The sequence below is a fragment of the Medicago truncatula genome, chromosome 5, assembly GCF_003473485.1.
Source record: "Medicago truncatula cultivar Jemalong A17 chromosome 5, MtrunA17r5.0-ANR, whole genome shotgun sequence".
Taxonomy (NCBI): Eukaryota; Viridiplantae; Streptophyta; class Magnoliopsida; order Fabales; family Fabaceae; genus Medicago; species Medicago truncatula.
In genome coordinates this window covers 14,674,994-14,691,732 of record NC_053046.1, presented here as the reverse complement: position 1 = coordinate 14,691,732, position 16,739 = coordinate 14,674,994, and the positions used below count along the sequence as shown (strand labels likewise).

The 16,739-nt window shown below is 33.1% G+C and overlaps 1 protein-coding gene and 1 pseudogene across 1 annotated transcript; one reads left to right on the top strand and one right to left on the bottom strand.

Annotated features, from left to right (window-relative positions):
• Window positions 1-8,651, top strand: LOC11426325 (mitochondrial Rho GTPase 1-like; annotated as a pseudogene).
• Window positions 8,652-11,654: 3,003 nt separating this feature from the next.
• On the bottom strand, window positions 11,655-15,108 carry LOC11416588 (ADP-ribosylation factor 2). Its single transcript, XM_003613171.4, has 7 exons — window positions 14,949-15,108; window positions 14,419-14,590; window positions 13,648-13,718; window positions 13,415-13,534; window positions 12,760-12,878; window positions 12,593-12,674; window positions 11,655-11,974 (listed from the first exon to the last, which is right to left on the bottom strand). The coding sequence occupies exons 2-7, from the start codon at window positions 14,564-14,566 to the stop codon at window positions 11,969-11,971; spliced, it is 546 nt and encodes a 181-aa protein (XP_003613219.2). The 5' UTR covers window positions 14,567-14,590; window positions 14,949-15,108; the 3' UTR covers window positions 11,655-11,968.
• Between the last annotated feature and the right edge of the window lie 1,631 nt (window positions 15,109-16,739).

Genomic DNA, 16,739 nt, shown 5'->3' with positions numbered 1-16,739 from the left:
ATGAGCTCTGAGTTTATCTTCTCTGCCCATGGTGACTCTAACACACAACACACAAAAAAACCACCTGATCCACACAAGTCATCTACCCCGAAGCCATCTTTTCGTGATAAACTATTGGGTTCCAACCATGAAGTCCCTCTCCAAGCAAAGGAAGATATGATTGAAAAGAAACTTGTCCGCATTGAACTCGAAGATGGCAATCGTCTTCTTCCAAAGGTTTACTTAGAACCACAAGTTTTCCAAGATTTGTGTACTGTTTAGAATAGAATGACGTGGAACAAAAGTTGATTGATTATCAGAAATGCACTTATGTTGTACATTCTTTAACATGTTACCTAAAAACTTTTAAAGCAACTTATACCTAACATTGCAAAGAGCTACGGGTCTCCAATCCTTCATAGTCGTGAGTTTGACCCTTGAGCAATATTTTTAAAAATAAGTGAGGGAGGGACTTCCGTCATTAAGCCAAGAGCAACATTCTTGAAAAATATTTGGGCTACACACTTCCCAAAAATTGTGATAGAAGCCTGAATTGAAACCATCTGGACTTGGACATTTATCTAGTTGCATAGAAATAATGTAATCTTTGAATTCATCAATACATAAAGGGATATTAAGGTGCATATTTGTTCATCATCGATCACCGGCGCAATGACACCGACTCCCTAGTGCTAGCTTATTCCTAAAACATATCATCAAAATAATCTTTTGCAAGTAGGCGCATCCCCAGGTCATCTGTTACCCGGACACCATCCAAGTTTTAAAGAGAAACTACGCGATTCACTTTCCTCCTTGAGGTAGCAGAAGCATAAAAAAAATTGGTGTTCAAGTCCCCATCACGATACCAGTGATTTTTAGCCCTCTGCCTCCAATAGATATCGTCTTGTACCAACAGATGTGTCACCGATTTCTAAGAGTTTCAAGGTGTCTAGCATCTACGAAAGAACCTTGATCAAAACACCTCATAAGATCCTTCACACAATTCCAACCGTGTGACTATTCCAACCTTTATCGTATACACTCGTTGAAACCAGTTTTCAACTTGTTACAGTTTTCCCTACTCCAGTGGGATAATTCATCCGCACACAATTCCAAATGTGGGACTATTCTTCGGTCAGAATTACCAATCCAGCTATTAACCACATCGCGGATACTAGGCTCAACACATCAAGCATTTTCAAACTTAAACTTGCGCTGCTGTCCACTTGTTCTCACCATGGGTTCTCTATCAAGAAGAATGGGATAGTGATATGAAGCTGGTGCCACCAAGTTCTTGGTTTAGCGGGGGGAAGTTGAAACCAAGCGTCATTTGTCATAGCTCCATCAAGCCTCTCCACCACACGAGGCTTCGAAGTTGAAACCATTGATCAACCAATTCATACACTCGTTCTTCCTCTTTTCCCGTGTTAAAAAAGAATGTCATAAAAGTTCCTCATAATGCACAAATGGAGTGTGTTGTTGATTACGAATAAAATTCCAGTATTGTCATCTTCAACTACCATCCAGAAAACCACAACATTTCTCTATCTGTCCTATATTATCAAATCACCCATAAAATCCTGGGCTATTTATATTGGGATGAGACGAGAAAGTGTCACCATATGTTGAGAGAAAATGGGAAACAACAACAAGACTAAAAAGGGATATGATAGAAACCGGTACCACAGTTATATAATTAATGGCAAAAACTGTCATTTATGGATGATAAAATAGGATTATAATAGAAACAAAATGGTAAACTAACTAAAGAATGAGGAATACGAAAATACGAGTTAATTACAATGGATTCCCTTCCAAGAATTGATAATCTTGATAATTTGCTTTGTTGATCATTGCTTGTTGAATTAAGATTTGAGAACTGAACTAGTCAGTGTAAGTTCTGTCTACAACTTTCTCAATTGTTGTTTTTTTTTTTTTTTTTTTTGAGGCATTGTTGTTTATTTACTTATATTTCATCTTCTTTCCCATTAGCTTTATAGTTTATAGTTTCTACTATTGCCAATTTACTTGAGGATGAGATACATGATTCCCTTGGTCTTCACATTCTGTCCATGAAGCATATATGTATTAAATCATATATCATATATAAAGGGAAAATTACATTACAAAGGTTTCATTTATGTTGACAACTAAATAATCAATCATTTGTTTCATTATTTTTATCATAGTTGATTCTCTTCTATGTGCATGGTTTGTAGGGTTTATCTCGTTTTACTTTTGTTGTTAGTTATATGAAGTTGTAATTATATTCTTGCACTTAGTAGAAACCATTGATCTATGTTTTTATTCTTTGTTGGATACATGGAAATAGTGCTATATTGTGACACATGCTTATCCTATTTTTTTGTGTATGCTAATTTGGTCTCGCTCTTTATAACTGTATTAAATTGGTACGTGAAGTGATTCGTTACTACAATAAAATTTTCACATTCTAATAGCTATTTCTATTTTTTGCATGAGCATACAATTAAACAAGTGTTTTCCTCCAATGATGCAAGCAAAGAGAAACAGATTAGGTGAAGAGAAGTTTGCTCTGAAGATGATAAAGGAAAAGATTCATCAATGTTGTCATTTCCTTACCCGATGATTCATCAAGTGTTTTGTTATTGTTACGTTGTGTGGTTGATAGGATATGCTATATGGTTGTGTTGATTATTAAAATGTTTGAATGTTGTTTAAAATAATAACAATTATCCCGATTAGAGAAGGGACACGTGTCCTTAGAAAGTGAGGAAGCCTGGAAATTTTCTGAATAACTTTCTTGGTAAAGTAGATTAATAGCTAGAAAATAAGGCTTGTGTGAAAAAGAAGTTGCCACCTATATTTTTAGTTTGATGCAAGATTTTTGTTTAGAATATTTTTGTCTATATTCAATGAATATAGCGCAATTGACCAATTTAATTTGGAAGTTTTAGACCTTTAGAAGAAGACTCTCACAATCCTCAACTTCCTTAGTAGAGAAGAGGGAAAGCAGGTCACAAGCCCATAAAATTTGGTGAAGAATGCAAAATTTATAGGGCAATGCTACTTTGAACTATCTGTCACTCATATTCATCCTGAGACACGAAACTTTGCTAACGGCTAAGAATTGCCATACTAGAATATAGACTGAACAATTATACATAAGAGGAATTCTATGATGAAAATTCAGTTCATTGAATGGTAAATCAAGATGTTAAATTAAGAGCTAAAACATTTCAATTTATTTCCTTTGTTGTGGATGCTTTTGTTCTTTTGAAAAAGGATGGTGGCTGCCCCTTACAGAGGAAGGTTCTATTGTGTACAAAACTCAGTGCGAGAGGCCACATACCACAAATGTGCAAGAGAGAGAACGACAGATAATTAAATATGAAATTACCTGGAGCGCACGGGAACTTAGAAAATCTCCAGAATGATTAGCCTTAAAGTCATCTAGAGAAAGTTTAACAGCTCTTTTAATCGAGTTGAGACGTTTTCCTTGATGTGGATATCACGGTCTTACCAATACGTCAAGGAAGTAAAATTCACATACATAACAAGACATTTTAATAGACATACACTACCATACTACACAATTGAAAATACCCTATCATACTCATATTCAAACGACGGTGATATCATACTACACAATGCAAATGGTCATATCATACTCAATATTTTCATGGAGGGAGACAAGTATGTAATTTTGACTGGCATATGTATTACTATTTACTTAGATGTAAATTAGATGTAATTTTAACACTAAAATTTAGATATTTACTTAGCACAGAAGAATGCCCTTTATCCCTTAGCTCCTTTATTTGATAAGGAGTCACAGACACTAAAACCTCCATTTGTGCGGGCTTTGAAGCGGATTTTTATCCTCTGTGATCGTGACAGAGATGGTGCCCTTAGCGATGATGAACTAAATATTTATCAGGTTTTTTATTTTTTTCTTCTCGTATTAAATTTCAAAACTGTGGATTGTTTATTATCCCAGTATATAATAGTCTGACACCTTGTAGATTGAATACAAGTTTGTTCACAACGTGTTTAGCTATGCTCAAAAAACCGGTAAACTATAGCCATTTTGAAAAATCCGGTGAACTTATTTAAAAAATCCAAACTATTTTGCTAAAAAAACGGAAACTTATTCGTTATAAAAATAGAAACCCAGTATTCACCTTTAAAAACCAGTTAATCATGTCACTTTCGCTCTGCTGCTTTAATCACACGTATCTCTACTATTTTGTACCAATCTCCTAAAAAAATTAAAATAAGTAAAAAGTAAAGTTCACAAAAGAAATGCAGAGCGAGAATGAGAAATTGCAAGAGTGTTCAAGAAAGAGAAAAACAATTGTGTGTTGTTTAAAAGAAGAAAATAGGAGAAAGTGACCAGGAAAATAAAAAAAGAGGAGCACTGTACATGGAGAAAACAACGATGCAAGTGGTCTCTCTGCAGCTATCACGTTTTTCGTTGAGATAATATCAGCCAAATATGCTGAATTCGCTTTTGATTGAACAAGAACAGGTACATTTGAGAAAATCTCTCCCAAATTGATTTACTCCTTTGCTTGTTGGTTTCTCAACAAGAGATAGGATTTGTTACAGCAACAATAGAGAGTTTCCACCCCTTGCAAGAAACCAGTTTTAATGAAAAATTCAGTTTTAGGCAGAAAAAACGGTTCTAAACCAGTTTTGAACTGGACCAGATTTACAAAAAAAAATAAAAAATCTTTTCGAAGAAAGAAGTTTAAGAACTGAACCAAACCAAAATTTTTGTTTATTTTGGTTTGGTTCATGAACCATGCATACCCCTACGTATTATGAGTGTGGTAGATTAAATTGTGTATTTTGTACCAAAAAATAATAATTGTTTATTGTGTAAAAGATTTGTGAAAAATCTAACTAAACTCTCTACAGGTTAAATGTTTTAATGCTCCTTTTCAACCATCCGAAATTTTGGTTGTAAAGAAGGTTGTGCGAAAAAAATTGCCTGAAGGTGTGAATGAGCGGGGACTTTCTTTGGCAGGATTTATATCTCTTCACGCCCTCTTCTTAGAAAAAATGCCCCGTGAGAAAACATGGACCGTGCTCAGGAAGTTTGGATATAATGATGATATCAAGCTTGCTGATAATTTGATTCCACCTTTGAAACGTGCACCTGATCAGGTGTTTCTTTTCAGATGAATTGTGACCTTATTTTTTTATGTTCTTTATATGTTATACATGTTTGTATTCATTTGTTGAGTATAAGAAACTTATCTTATTCTATTCTCATCGGATTTAATGTCTGCAGAGTGTTGAGTTAACAAATGAAGCAATTTGTTTCTTGGAGAAAATCTTTGATGGACTTGATGGTGATTTTGTGAGTTATTTGTGCAAATGACCCTGACTAATTTCACATTTTCATGCTGCTTCCCAATCATTTTTGGGTATTATCTCTTTTAACCATATATTTTCCTTCCTCTAGGATAAGGTGCTGCGGCCCCATGAAATTGAAGAATTGTTTTCCACCGCTCCGGAAAGGTAGATAGATTTCTTGTAATCTTTCTTATGTCGTGCAATTATTCAAATGTACATACATGCTTGAAGGATGTGGTATACTTGTGACTTTTCTTCATTGTTTTTTACAAAGTCAAGCTACGACATTTATATGTATGCCTTTCCCAAATCTGAATGTCAATTAGGACTCTTGGCAATGTTATTTGATATTTTATGACTTTTAATTGCAGTCCCTGGATTGAATATCCATACAAGGATGCTGTAGAAAGGAATGCATTTGGAGGACTATCACTTGATGCATTTTTGTCAGAGGTGCACAAGTCTTTTATCTTTGTCTCTCTCTAGTCCCTCTTCCTTGTATTTTGTTGAGCAATGTTTGAAGAAAAGTGGTGGCCTTCTATGCATAGTTTTATCACTCAATTTGAAAAGTATTCTGAGAATCAAATTTGCCTCAGTTTTACATGATGTATTGTCTGGTCTGTGTATCTTTTCAATGCATATAGGATTTAATTTGCATCACCGTTGATTTATATTATGTGTTTTCTGAACAGTGGGCACTCATGACACTTCTAAACCCAATCTTTAGTGTGGAGAACTTGGTATACATGGGTTTTCATGGTAATCCGTCATCTGCTATCTGTGTGACTAGGAGGCGACATGTGGATCGCAAAAAACAACATTCAGAAAGAAATGTCTTGCAGTGCTTCATCTTTGGACCTATGAAGGCTGGAAAATCTGCATTATTGAATTACTTTATTGGCAGGTATTTTAGTTGTTACCTTGAGATTCCTGGTAACACGTCTTTAATTATTGAGCATCATCTTATTGTTGTTGAAATTCATAATGCAGGCCATATTCCAAAGCTTACAATCCAACCAATAAGGATCGTTATGCTGTAAATGTTGTTGATATTTCTAGGGTAATTGATAATTTTTATTGTGACAGTGAAAGACATTTCATTTCTTTCACCTTTTCTCACACCAAAGTCTTAATTCCATGTATTCATTTTGTGTTTTGGCATTTATTTCTTCCAATTCATGATTCATCGTTTTATTTGTAGGAAAACAAAAAATATCTTGTGTTGAGAGAGATTTCTGAATGTGGAGTCACAGAGCTGCTGGCCAACAAGGAGTCTTTGGCCTCATGTGACATGCAGTTTTTGTTCATGACAGGTGACCACTTATATTAAAGTTCATAATACCAGCATATGATAGAAACTATGGATTACCTTTTTTAACATTATAAGGATAGGTTTCCCTATTAAATTATTACTTGGTGCCTTTGTTGTATATAAAATAAAAAATTATAACTCGTTTTCGTGGATTTTTAGCTCATAAGCAACTTTTCAACATTTGATATCAAAAGCATTTAGAAAAACTCAATTGTGCATTTGGATGATTCCTAAAACAACTAATAGGCCGAAGATCACAGATTATGGGTTGATTTTTCAACCTAATTATTTTAAATTACTCCCTCGGTGTCTAGAGCTCAGCTGACTAAAATTATTGGTTGCATAGAGCTCAGCTGACTAAATATTAATTTTAGGTCTGATGAGACTTCAAGGAAGGCATCATCTGAACTCTTGTTAAAAATTGCTCGTCATGGAGAAGACACTGGTTTTCAGGTACCCTGTCTTATAGTTGTAGCTAAAGATGATCAAGATTCATTTACAATGGCTATCCAAGAGGCAACTATGGTATTTTTCATTATTTTATCTATCTGCATTGTCATATACGTAATTGTACATGCATATTGATGTACTTCATTGTTTGATGGGTTAGATAAATAGATATTTTATGTGGTATGATAGAACCTATAAAATAAAGACAAGAAACGGTATATTATTTGACGAAAAGTGATGAGCTCAAGCGCTCTCTACAATGGTGTCAACTTTGATTGCTGTTATAAGCTTTATATATTAGACAACTTTCACACTTATTACAACACGTTCACCTTCATGCGCATTTTAATATAGGTTCGTGTTCTGTCTTATATATGTTCAATTGATACGTCAGTTGCAGATTGTAGCGAGAAACTTTATATCGATGTAGTTCATTTTATGACTCTTTTTGCATTTGATTTGATTATATTTGGAAGGCATGTTTACTTAGTAAGGGAAAAAAAAAGTTTTCACATTATAGAATATGTTCATTTTAACTTTCTAATAAGATGAGAGACTTGTGCTATGGGTTATTGTGATGGAGAGAAGATAAAATGCTAGCAAAGTACACCAGCCGGTCACTATTATAAGCAAAACTTTATATTTTAGATTAATTCAATTAATGATGTATATAGTCTTTATTATAGACCACACATCATTTAATGAATGAACCTAAAATGTTGATTTTTGCTTATAATAGTGACCGGAGGGTGTATGATGTATTTCCGAAAATAATTCTTTCTTTAAAAATGTAAATGAGCATACATTTTAGAAAATGTTTTCCCAAAGGAAATGGCCAATGGGGCCTTATATTTGTCACCCTTCTATACAAACTCGCAGAAGAATGCAGAAAGTGAAGAGCATACTGTTATCTTTTTCATTTATGGGTATAGCTGAACATGGCGTATGTACTTTCTTGATGCTGAGAAATTTTCATGCAAATGCTTTACTGCATCAAATGTTGACATGCCAACGTGTTTTGTAGCTTAGTCAGAACATAGGAGTAGAGGCTCCCATTCCAGTCGGTGTGAAGTTAGGGGACTCGAACAATATATTTCACCGAATTGTAACTGCTGCTGAGCAACCTCATTTAAGCATTCCAAAAACTGAAGCTGAAACAACCTGCAAGCAGTACCACAGACTCATAGGTCGATCTCTTATGTATGCTTCAGGTATATCATTTTCCAGGTTAACTTGTTAATTGTTCGTTAAGTTCCTTTTAACTTTGTATATTAAAGTTGTTAAATCTATTATGGTAACTTAATCCATTATACACCTGTATTGCAGTTGGAGTTGCCATGACGATTGGGATGGTTCTGCGACTGCAAGGAAGAATGCGTCAAGGAAGAATAACAAAGAAACAGACAATAACATCACTCAAAAATTCAAAATCTAAACAGTGCAAAAGTATCTACCCAGAAAGAATGGATGCAGCCTGCTTTTGGCTAAGCTACATTCTCTTTTAACAATAAAGGCTTTTTTTACGCCATCTATTCTAGAGTTTAGCACAAACCCCCATAGCAGTATCGTGAAAAATTGGATTGGATTGCTGCCGATTCTCATTATAGAGGAAAAAATAATTAAGAATTATGTTGTGATTGATGATTGAGATTGGCGAGGAAAAAAACACATGCCTTCGTTCTTGGCAGTAAACCGTTTAACACTTGTGTCAACGAATCCTGACTTAAAAAAATAATCAAGTTTAACATACATACAAATTAATATAACATTAAAAATATAAAATGTCATAAATGATCCTTCTTCACATAAAAAAAATAAAAATATTATAATCATAAACTGTCTTGCTCTCATAAAAAAGAACAACTATAAAATTCAGATAATGAGCAAATAAAACTGTGACTCCAGTCAACAATATTAATTCTTCTTTGTAGCTTTTCTTTGAACCTTTCTTTGTGAAGTAGTTGAAATATCTTACTTGACCTGCAATTTCAACACAATTGAGTTATTAGTTTAGTGCGTCTTTTTCTCTACAATTAATGAATGAAACAGCAACAAAAAACAAGTATCATCTAGCCTATGTTCCGAATGTGTCTGTCAAATTAATAAAACCTAAAAAATCAATCACAAGTTGAAGCAACAATCCACCCACTTTAGCATATCTTATATTATGTCTTTTAATCAATCCAAACTTAAACTCATTCAGAAAGCAAAACCCAATGAGACAGAGATTATGGGAATGATCCTAAGCCACATATAAACGACATAAGTTTGAAACTCGATAAAATTTGAATCAGTTTAAAACTCGACTCAAGTTTGTCACAAATTTTGAAGACTCAAACTCGACTCAATCAATTCAAGCTCACAAAAAATTTGGTTCATCTTAATAGCTCGAATTAAATGAAACAAAGACCAAAAGATTTTTAAAAAAAAAAAATGAAAGAAACTAAAGTGTTTCTTCAATTTTAAACTCAAATATCAATAAAAGAAAAATAAACTAAGGGCCATGTATACATATAAACTAAGTGTGAGATTTCATATCCTCCTATAATTTGTAGACATTGTTTTTATCCTATCTTAATTCAAGAAATCATATATATATATATGAAACACCAAATGGAACGCCCCTCAAATCAAAAGTAGAAATCAAACTGCTTTGTACTAAATAAATGTCAAGGTTTAATACTTTATCACACATGAAAGCTTTGTAAAAAAAACTAAAGATTCGGATTTTAGTACTTGCTTATGCAGTGTTAAATTCAAGACACATAAACCTGAGCCCTTGATTTCAGTATTTGTTGGCAAAATTAAGAATGAATAGGCTTTTTATACTGTCAAAAACAAAAGGCAAAGGAGTTTTTTTTCCAGCATGGATAGCAGAATAGAAATACAGGAAATTGCTAGGGAATTGAAGACACTGAAATTGATCAAAGGAAAAATGCATTCAACCACTTTGCCAAAATTGATCAAAGAAAAAATGCAGCATATAAACGATTCATGAAACTAACCTGAGGAAGAAATTCGAATGTTGAATCTGAAAGAAATTTGAATGCTAACTCTGAATGTGCAAGAAATTGAAAGAGATTCAAAGGTTAATGATTCAATTTCCTCTAGCATTGCTCTGTCTCTCTCGTTACCTCCAATGTGCAGGATTTAATACTTTTACTCGAGAGAAGATGGATATATGTTTCAAGTCTACATGGCTTAGTACCGGTGTGTTCAGATTTTCAAAAAAAGAAGATAAAGGGTATCGGTTACAACTAATAGTTAGTTAACAGCAACTACTCAAGGTTAAATTAACTTAACATGAGAATTTTCTTAAGGGAAAACTCACTTTTCTCATTGTTAGCGGCCAACACTCGAGTGGATTTAGTCTCACATCGGATAGATAGGATTCTTGAGAAGAGTTTATAAAGACGAGACACTCCTCACCGTACAAGCCGGTTTTGAAAGGATGAGTTAGGCCTCAATATTCTACTCATGGCTAACATAGATATAGCTTCACGTTCATACTCATGTCCAAGAGCTTCCACTATTCTCAAGTCCCGTCAAGTTTCATATTTCTTCCATGCTAAATATTCCGCGTCAATCTTTAGGTTCAGTTCCTTCAATCTCCTTATCTCCTTCCAAATTTCTTTTTTCTGTGCCACTAATGAAGCTCCAGTACTTCTCATTCCAATCCGAACACTATAACAAAAATTATAACACGAGCATTTCATTCCACATCAGTGCAGATTTTTTAATTCAAAAGATGAAACTTGTAATCCAGTTTTCTCCATCATAATATGTACAGGAAATTATGATAGTTTTTACGTACAGGAGAGGCTTGATCCTTCCCTTAACTCATCCATGGATTCTTGGATGCAAATCTTGAATTCAACCATAATACAATCTTAGAATGATGGTTTATAGGTCAAGGGATGGAATCAATGAAGGTTTGGTGGGGAATGGTGATAGAGTGAGAGCACAGGTTAGGAGTGTAAATGAGGAGCGAAAACGTGTTCCTTTGCTTCAAACAACTTGGCCTAAGCCTAATTAGTAATTAGTAATTACATGGATGATAGTAAATGGCTATCCTATCCTTGCTATTTTTAGCCAGTTACAGCTTTACCCCTAATTTCACTAAAAAATCTCATACAATCCTTTATACACAAGTAATTGATAGAATTCTAAAGTGAGGGGGGATTATGATAAATGGGTAGTACTCATTAGGTTGAATCTTGAGATGTTACATTTTTGGCAAAATCTAAATTTAGAGTGATAAATTAATATATTAATTTTAAGAAGCAACTATGTTGGTATGTAAGTGTATGGTGGTGTCAACCTCAACAAGACAAAATACTGAAAATTAAGAGAAGCATTCTTGCATACAACAAGGTACCATTTTTACAATTCAAGGTGAATCAACTAAACAAGAAAATGTCAATCCTGAAAAAAATATTTATGTATTACCAACCAGTCAAATTAACCATAAAATCCGGATTCACGTGACGCACAAAGTTGAAAACATGAGCACCAAAAACCATATGAATATCGTATTATCCTTGGTACCTTAAAAAAAACAAAATCTCCATCCAGCACATAATAGGAACGGTATATATGAGCATAACAAAGGTATAAATCAGAAGCTGAAACTGATGGCGCATAGAATTAGTATCTCCATTACAATTAGGGCAACGCATCCAAACACAATAGAAAGCTCAAAAAGTATTAAACATCCCATGAAATAAATTCCTACTACAATGGTAGCCACCATTACGTCCTAAACCACAATACATGAAACACAGATTTAAGTTGTTTCGGAAGAGGACCCAGAAATAAAAGCTAGATAATATTCACCCCTGCATCCAAAAATACCGACCCAAAACAAAATACTCCCAAAAAGTATTATGCCTGCAATGATAGAAAACCAGGGAAATAATAAGCGACGTCAATTCTTTCTCGTGTTTTCTAGCCAAGAACTAAGAAGGCTGGCAAACAATAGTTAGAATAATGTAATTAAAAAAATGTAAAATTTTGAATGAAGACGAAATAGAAGCAAGTAGAATATATTTAGGTGCTCAGAAGGGGGAAAGTCTCCCACAAAAAGACTACTAAGTAAACAAACCCCTAATAAGTATTGCATAAGTAGGGATGATGTGAAAATAACGATGCATCTAGATGCCTAGAGTATATGGGTGAGCTTAACTTCTCTACCATGTCTATCAAACTACAAATTTACATTTAAAAAAACATTTATTGTGCATCTCAAAAAGGTTTAGATTCTAAACCACAAGATATATTTCTAGTTCTTGTAAAATTGGAAATATATTAACTTTGGTCCCATATACACATTTATACAATTTCATACTTGCATTTAACCAAAAAGTAAATAAATTAGTCTCACTAGTCCCAAATCAGGGACTAAAAGCACTCAATTATTGCATCTTGGATAAAATCAACATTTTTCTGGGACAAACATTTTTAAGTGTTAAAAAATAAAAATAGAGGAGGGAGAAAACCAATAGCTACCTTATTGGCAATGTTGTTGGAAAGCCAGTCCAGACCTTCATAAAGACCCTCCCCAGAGGTGGCACAAGTGCTCTGTATGTACCTAGAAGACCCAGAAGCGTTTGTTAGAACACAGTAGGATGTCTATTAACACCAAATGCTACATGTAGCATTATCAAATCATTTACCAGTGGCGCTGTCTGAGAGAGTGGAGACCCAGCTTGTCAGTAATCTCAGCTGCATTCATTGCATTGGGAAGATCTTGTTTGTTGGCAAACACAAGCAACACTGCATCTCTCAGTTCATCCTGAAATTATAATTAAAATAATGGTTTAAAACATTGTCATTTTACAAGAACACAAAAAAGAGAACAAGAACTCAAGGACACTGATAGTTGTTTTCATGAACATTTTATACATTGAAGTAGACACAGAACTACATTCAATCAGAAGCAGTAAATTCATAGGGTATTTGACTATGAAAAACTGATCATTCAACTACCAAAAGACAGATTAATATACAGCAGTCATCAGAAAATATGATCCAGCAAAAACATGGATTAATTAACAGCAACAATGAAGGGATATGCTTCCCATGAGAAGCTCGACAGAAATTCATTTTCATCCACAGAGATATGCATTGAACCAGTGAACATTATGATCGAGAATCATGTATCAGTATCTCTACCCAAATCAGAGTTGTACAAGCAACGCATCTTCATAAACCAATTTGATTCCTATATCTTTCTATCTCAATTCTCAACAAATTTGTGGATGAAAAGGAAAAAAAAAAATAACGAAGAAAATATAGCACAACATGCCAAACTGAATATAAGAAAAGTACCTCATTCAACATCCTATGTAGCTCATCTCTGGCCTCAACAACTCTATCCCTGTCATTGCTGTCAACAACAAATATAAGACCCTGAGTGTTCTGGAAGTAGTGCCTCCACAAGGGACGAATCTGTCGAAGAAAGCACAAGTCTTTAGCAGTGAAAGAAAGAAAGGAGGGGGGGGGGGGGGTGCTAAAATATCTTGTGAGGTACACTATTTTCAAAATGAATTTGAATAAAATACCTTGTCCTGGCCTCCGACATCCCAAACAGTGAAGCTAATGTTCTTGTATTCCACAGTCTCCACATTGAACCCTAAATTAAAATATAAAATAAATAAATTAATGAATACAAATAACAGCATTTCAACCTTTCCACGAAGCACTCTTGCAAAAATAAAATTAGAATAATCTTTTGATCATAATGAGTATTTTAAATAAAGTTTCCCATCAAGTTTAAAATAAACATGAATGAAATTAAATGTTAAGGGTAACTACTCCATAAACACGAATGAACTTAACAAAAATTATGTTCTACAAACCAAATGCATATTTCAATTGAGAAGCTCTCGTAAGGTAGAACATAATCCAAACAAAGTCATTAGAGTTGTTTAACAATATTTACACGTCTAACATCAAGCACACATGTTAAAGAATATATGAAAAAGTTTGGGATTTCATTGTTAAATATAAAGGCAAATTTCTTCACAGATTTAACAATGTGTTGACCACTTGATCAAGTTTAATGTGAAACAATCATTGAGTTAACATGCAAAGAAGTTGGTTATATAGCAAAATACCAAAACAATCAATACATACAGATGATTTTACAAATGCCAACTAGGATAAAATCCATAGTGAACTACATAGCACCGACAATTCAGAGCACACGTGTGTCCAATATCTGAACAAAACACATGTGATTACGTACAATTATGTAATTTTTTTCAAATAATTATCGGACAATTGTGATATATGAATCGAGCTAACAACAAACATCGAACTGAGAAACTTACCGATAGTAGGGATAGTGGTGACAATTTCTCCAAGCTTGAGCTTGTAGAGAATGGTGGTCTTACCAGCTGCATCGAGACCAACCATCAGAATTCGCATTTCCTTCTTCGCAAATAACCGACTGAACAGCTTCGTGAATGTTAACCCCATTTCTCCTTCACTTCTTGATCAAATCTAATTTTCAATCAAAATTTCAATAACATATCTCCAAAACATAAACATTAATCATAATTTCTTCACGCAAATCAATTAAATCCTAAATCAAAACGCTAATACATTAATAAAGTGCATCGATATCATGAGATTCAACCAGATCTCACGCTGAACCAGATCTCACGCTGAAAGCAACATGCAAGATCGATTTTCACTGTTGATCGGATCGCACAGATAAAATTACAAGATCAAATGAAAAAATCAATAAAAAGAAGAAAATTAACTGAACGATGAAAAAACAGAAGGATCTGAACAGATCGAAGAAAATAGAAAAAGGATCGGTTTGAATGAAGAGATTGGATCTGAGATTTGAATTTACCTTGGAAGAAGAAAAGTTGATGTAGCAGAAATCGCAGAGACAGAGACAGAGAGAGAGAAGGGTGAAGAATGCTTTGCAGCAACGCGGAATAGGAATTGAGTAGTGTGCGAGATTTGATTTTATTACGTCAAAAAGGTACCACAATTTTTGATTTTTTGCTCAAAATAAAATAAAATAATGGATTGCATTTTGTGACATAATGTCGCATCACATTAACCAATCCAATTCTGTTAAACATACTTTTTTTTTTACAAAGTAATTTTTTTTTAAATATAAAATTAGTTGAATTCACGTATGTGTTATATTTGAATTGGGTCAATGTATGTCATATGATTCCACCTTAATGTTGTTGAAGTGCTACAATACATCATTCTTTTGCCGTCCTTCTCAATTTTATCTCCTTCATTTAAGCTACTGTTGTCTTTTTACAGTGCCGTTCATGTTGCATATAAAACATGATTTATATAAATCAAATAGTAATGTTATAGATTTAAATAAATTTGGTGTAGTTTGTTGATATGTTTTTTCTAGATAAAAAATAATAATTTTGTAAAATAAATTATGAAAATTAACGAGAGAAGCCAGGTACATAAAAAACAAAACAAAGTATAATTTTTTATATTTGAATTAAGAGTAAATAATTAAATTCGTTGAAAACATATGTTAAAACAAATGTAATTTATTAAAATCTTGATTAAATATAAAAAAACTTATGTGTATTTTATTTAGATTTTTAGGCTACCTAAAATTTTAGACAAAGTAATAACATCAAATGAAATATTTATCCTAATCAGAAAATAAATTTAAAAAAATAGAAAAGAGTTAAACAAAAACATAATTGGAGTGACACGTGTACAGAAAAGATAAAACAAAAATATAATATTTTTTAAAATTGATGATGAAATAATTATATTTATTAAAAAAATATGTTAAAATAAAATTTGAAAATATTAAAATTTAATAAGTAGTTTGTTGAGTTACTTATGCTACATAAAATATTAAAAATTAATTAAAAACTAAATAAAATATTAATGGTTAAAATCAGAGTAATTGTATTTAAAAAAATTAGAGTAATATATAAAGTTTGTTGAGATATTTGTGTCAAATAAAATACCAATTTTAAAAACTATATATTCCTTCTTCAAAAAAAGTAATATATATATATTCTATATAAAAAAAAAAAGTTTTGGGTTGACTGTCCCTCTTTTCAATTATACACTTAAGTAAATTTAACATGCTATTTTGTTAGTGTCATGAAAAAAGATAACAATTTGTATCATATTTGTTATGATGCATGTAAATTTGATAAGACGAGATGACTTAAATTCGAATATACATTTCTCTCTGCGAATTTAATCGTTAGGCACTTTAAACAAAATATCTCCATAGACAGACAATGAGTGGTACAAAAGGAGGATCCACAAGAGGGCATTATCATACCTAAATATGAAGTCTAATGGTCAAATTAAATACCTCCATAGACAGACGATGAGCGGGACAAAAGGAGGATCAACAATTTTACTTCTACAAGAGCGGTTTGACTATAAGTGGTCTCAAATTTAGCTAACTTTGCCATGTTTTTTGAAGTCATTTGAAGGGTGGAGTCTTCAACAACTCTCATTGGTTCAAAATTAATACAAACTAAACTTGAACACAACAAAAAACAATTACACAAAATGTAAAGCTTAAATAGGATAATACGGGAAATGTCAAACTGCAAATCATCGGTTGTGGGCAACACATTCAGATTTGTGGTTGCAGTAGCCATGATATTTGTAAGGGTGAGGGTAG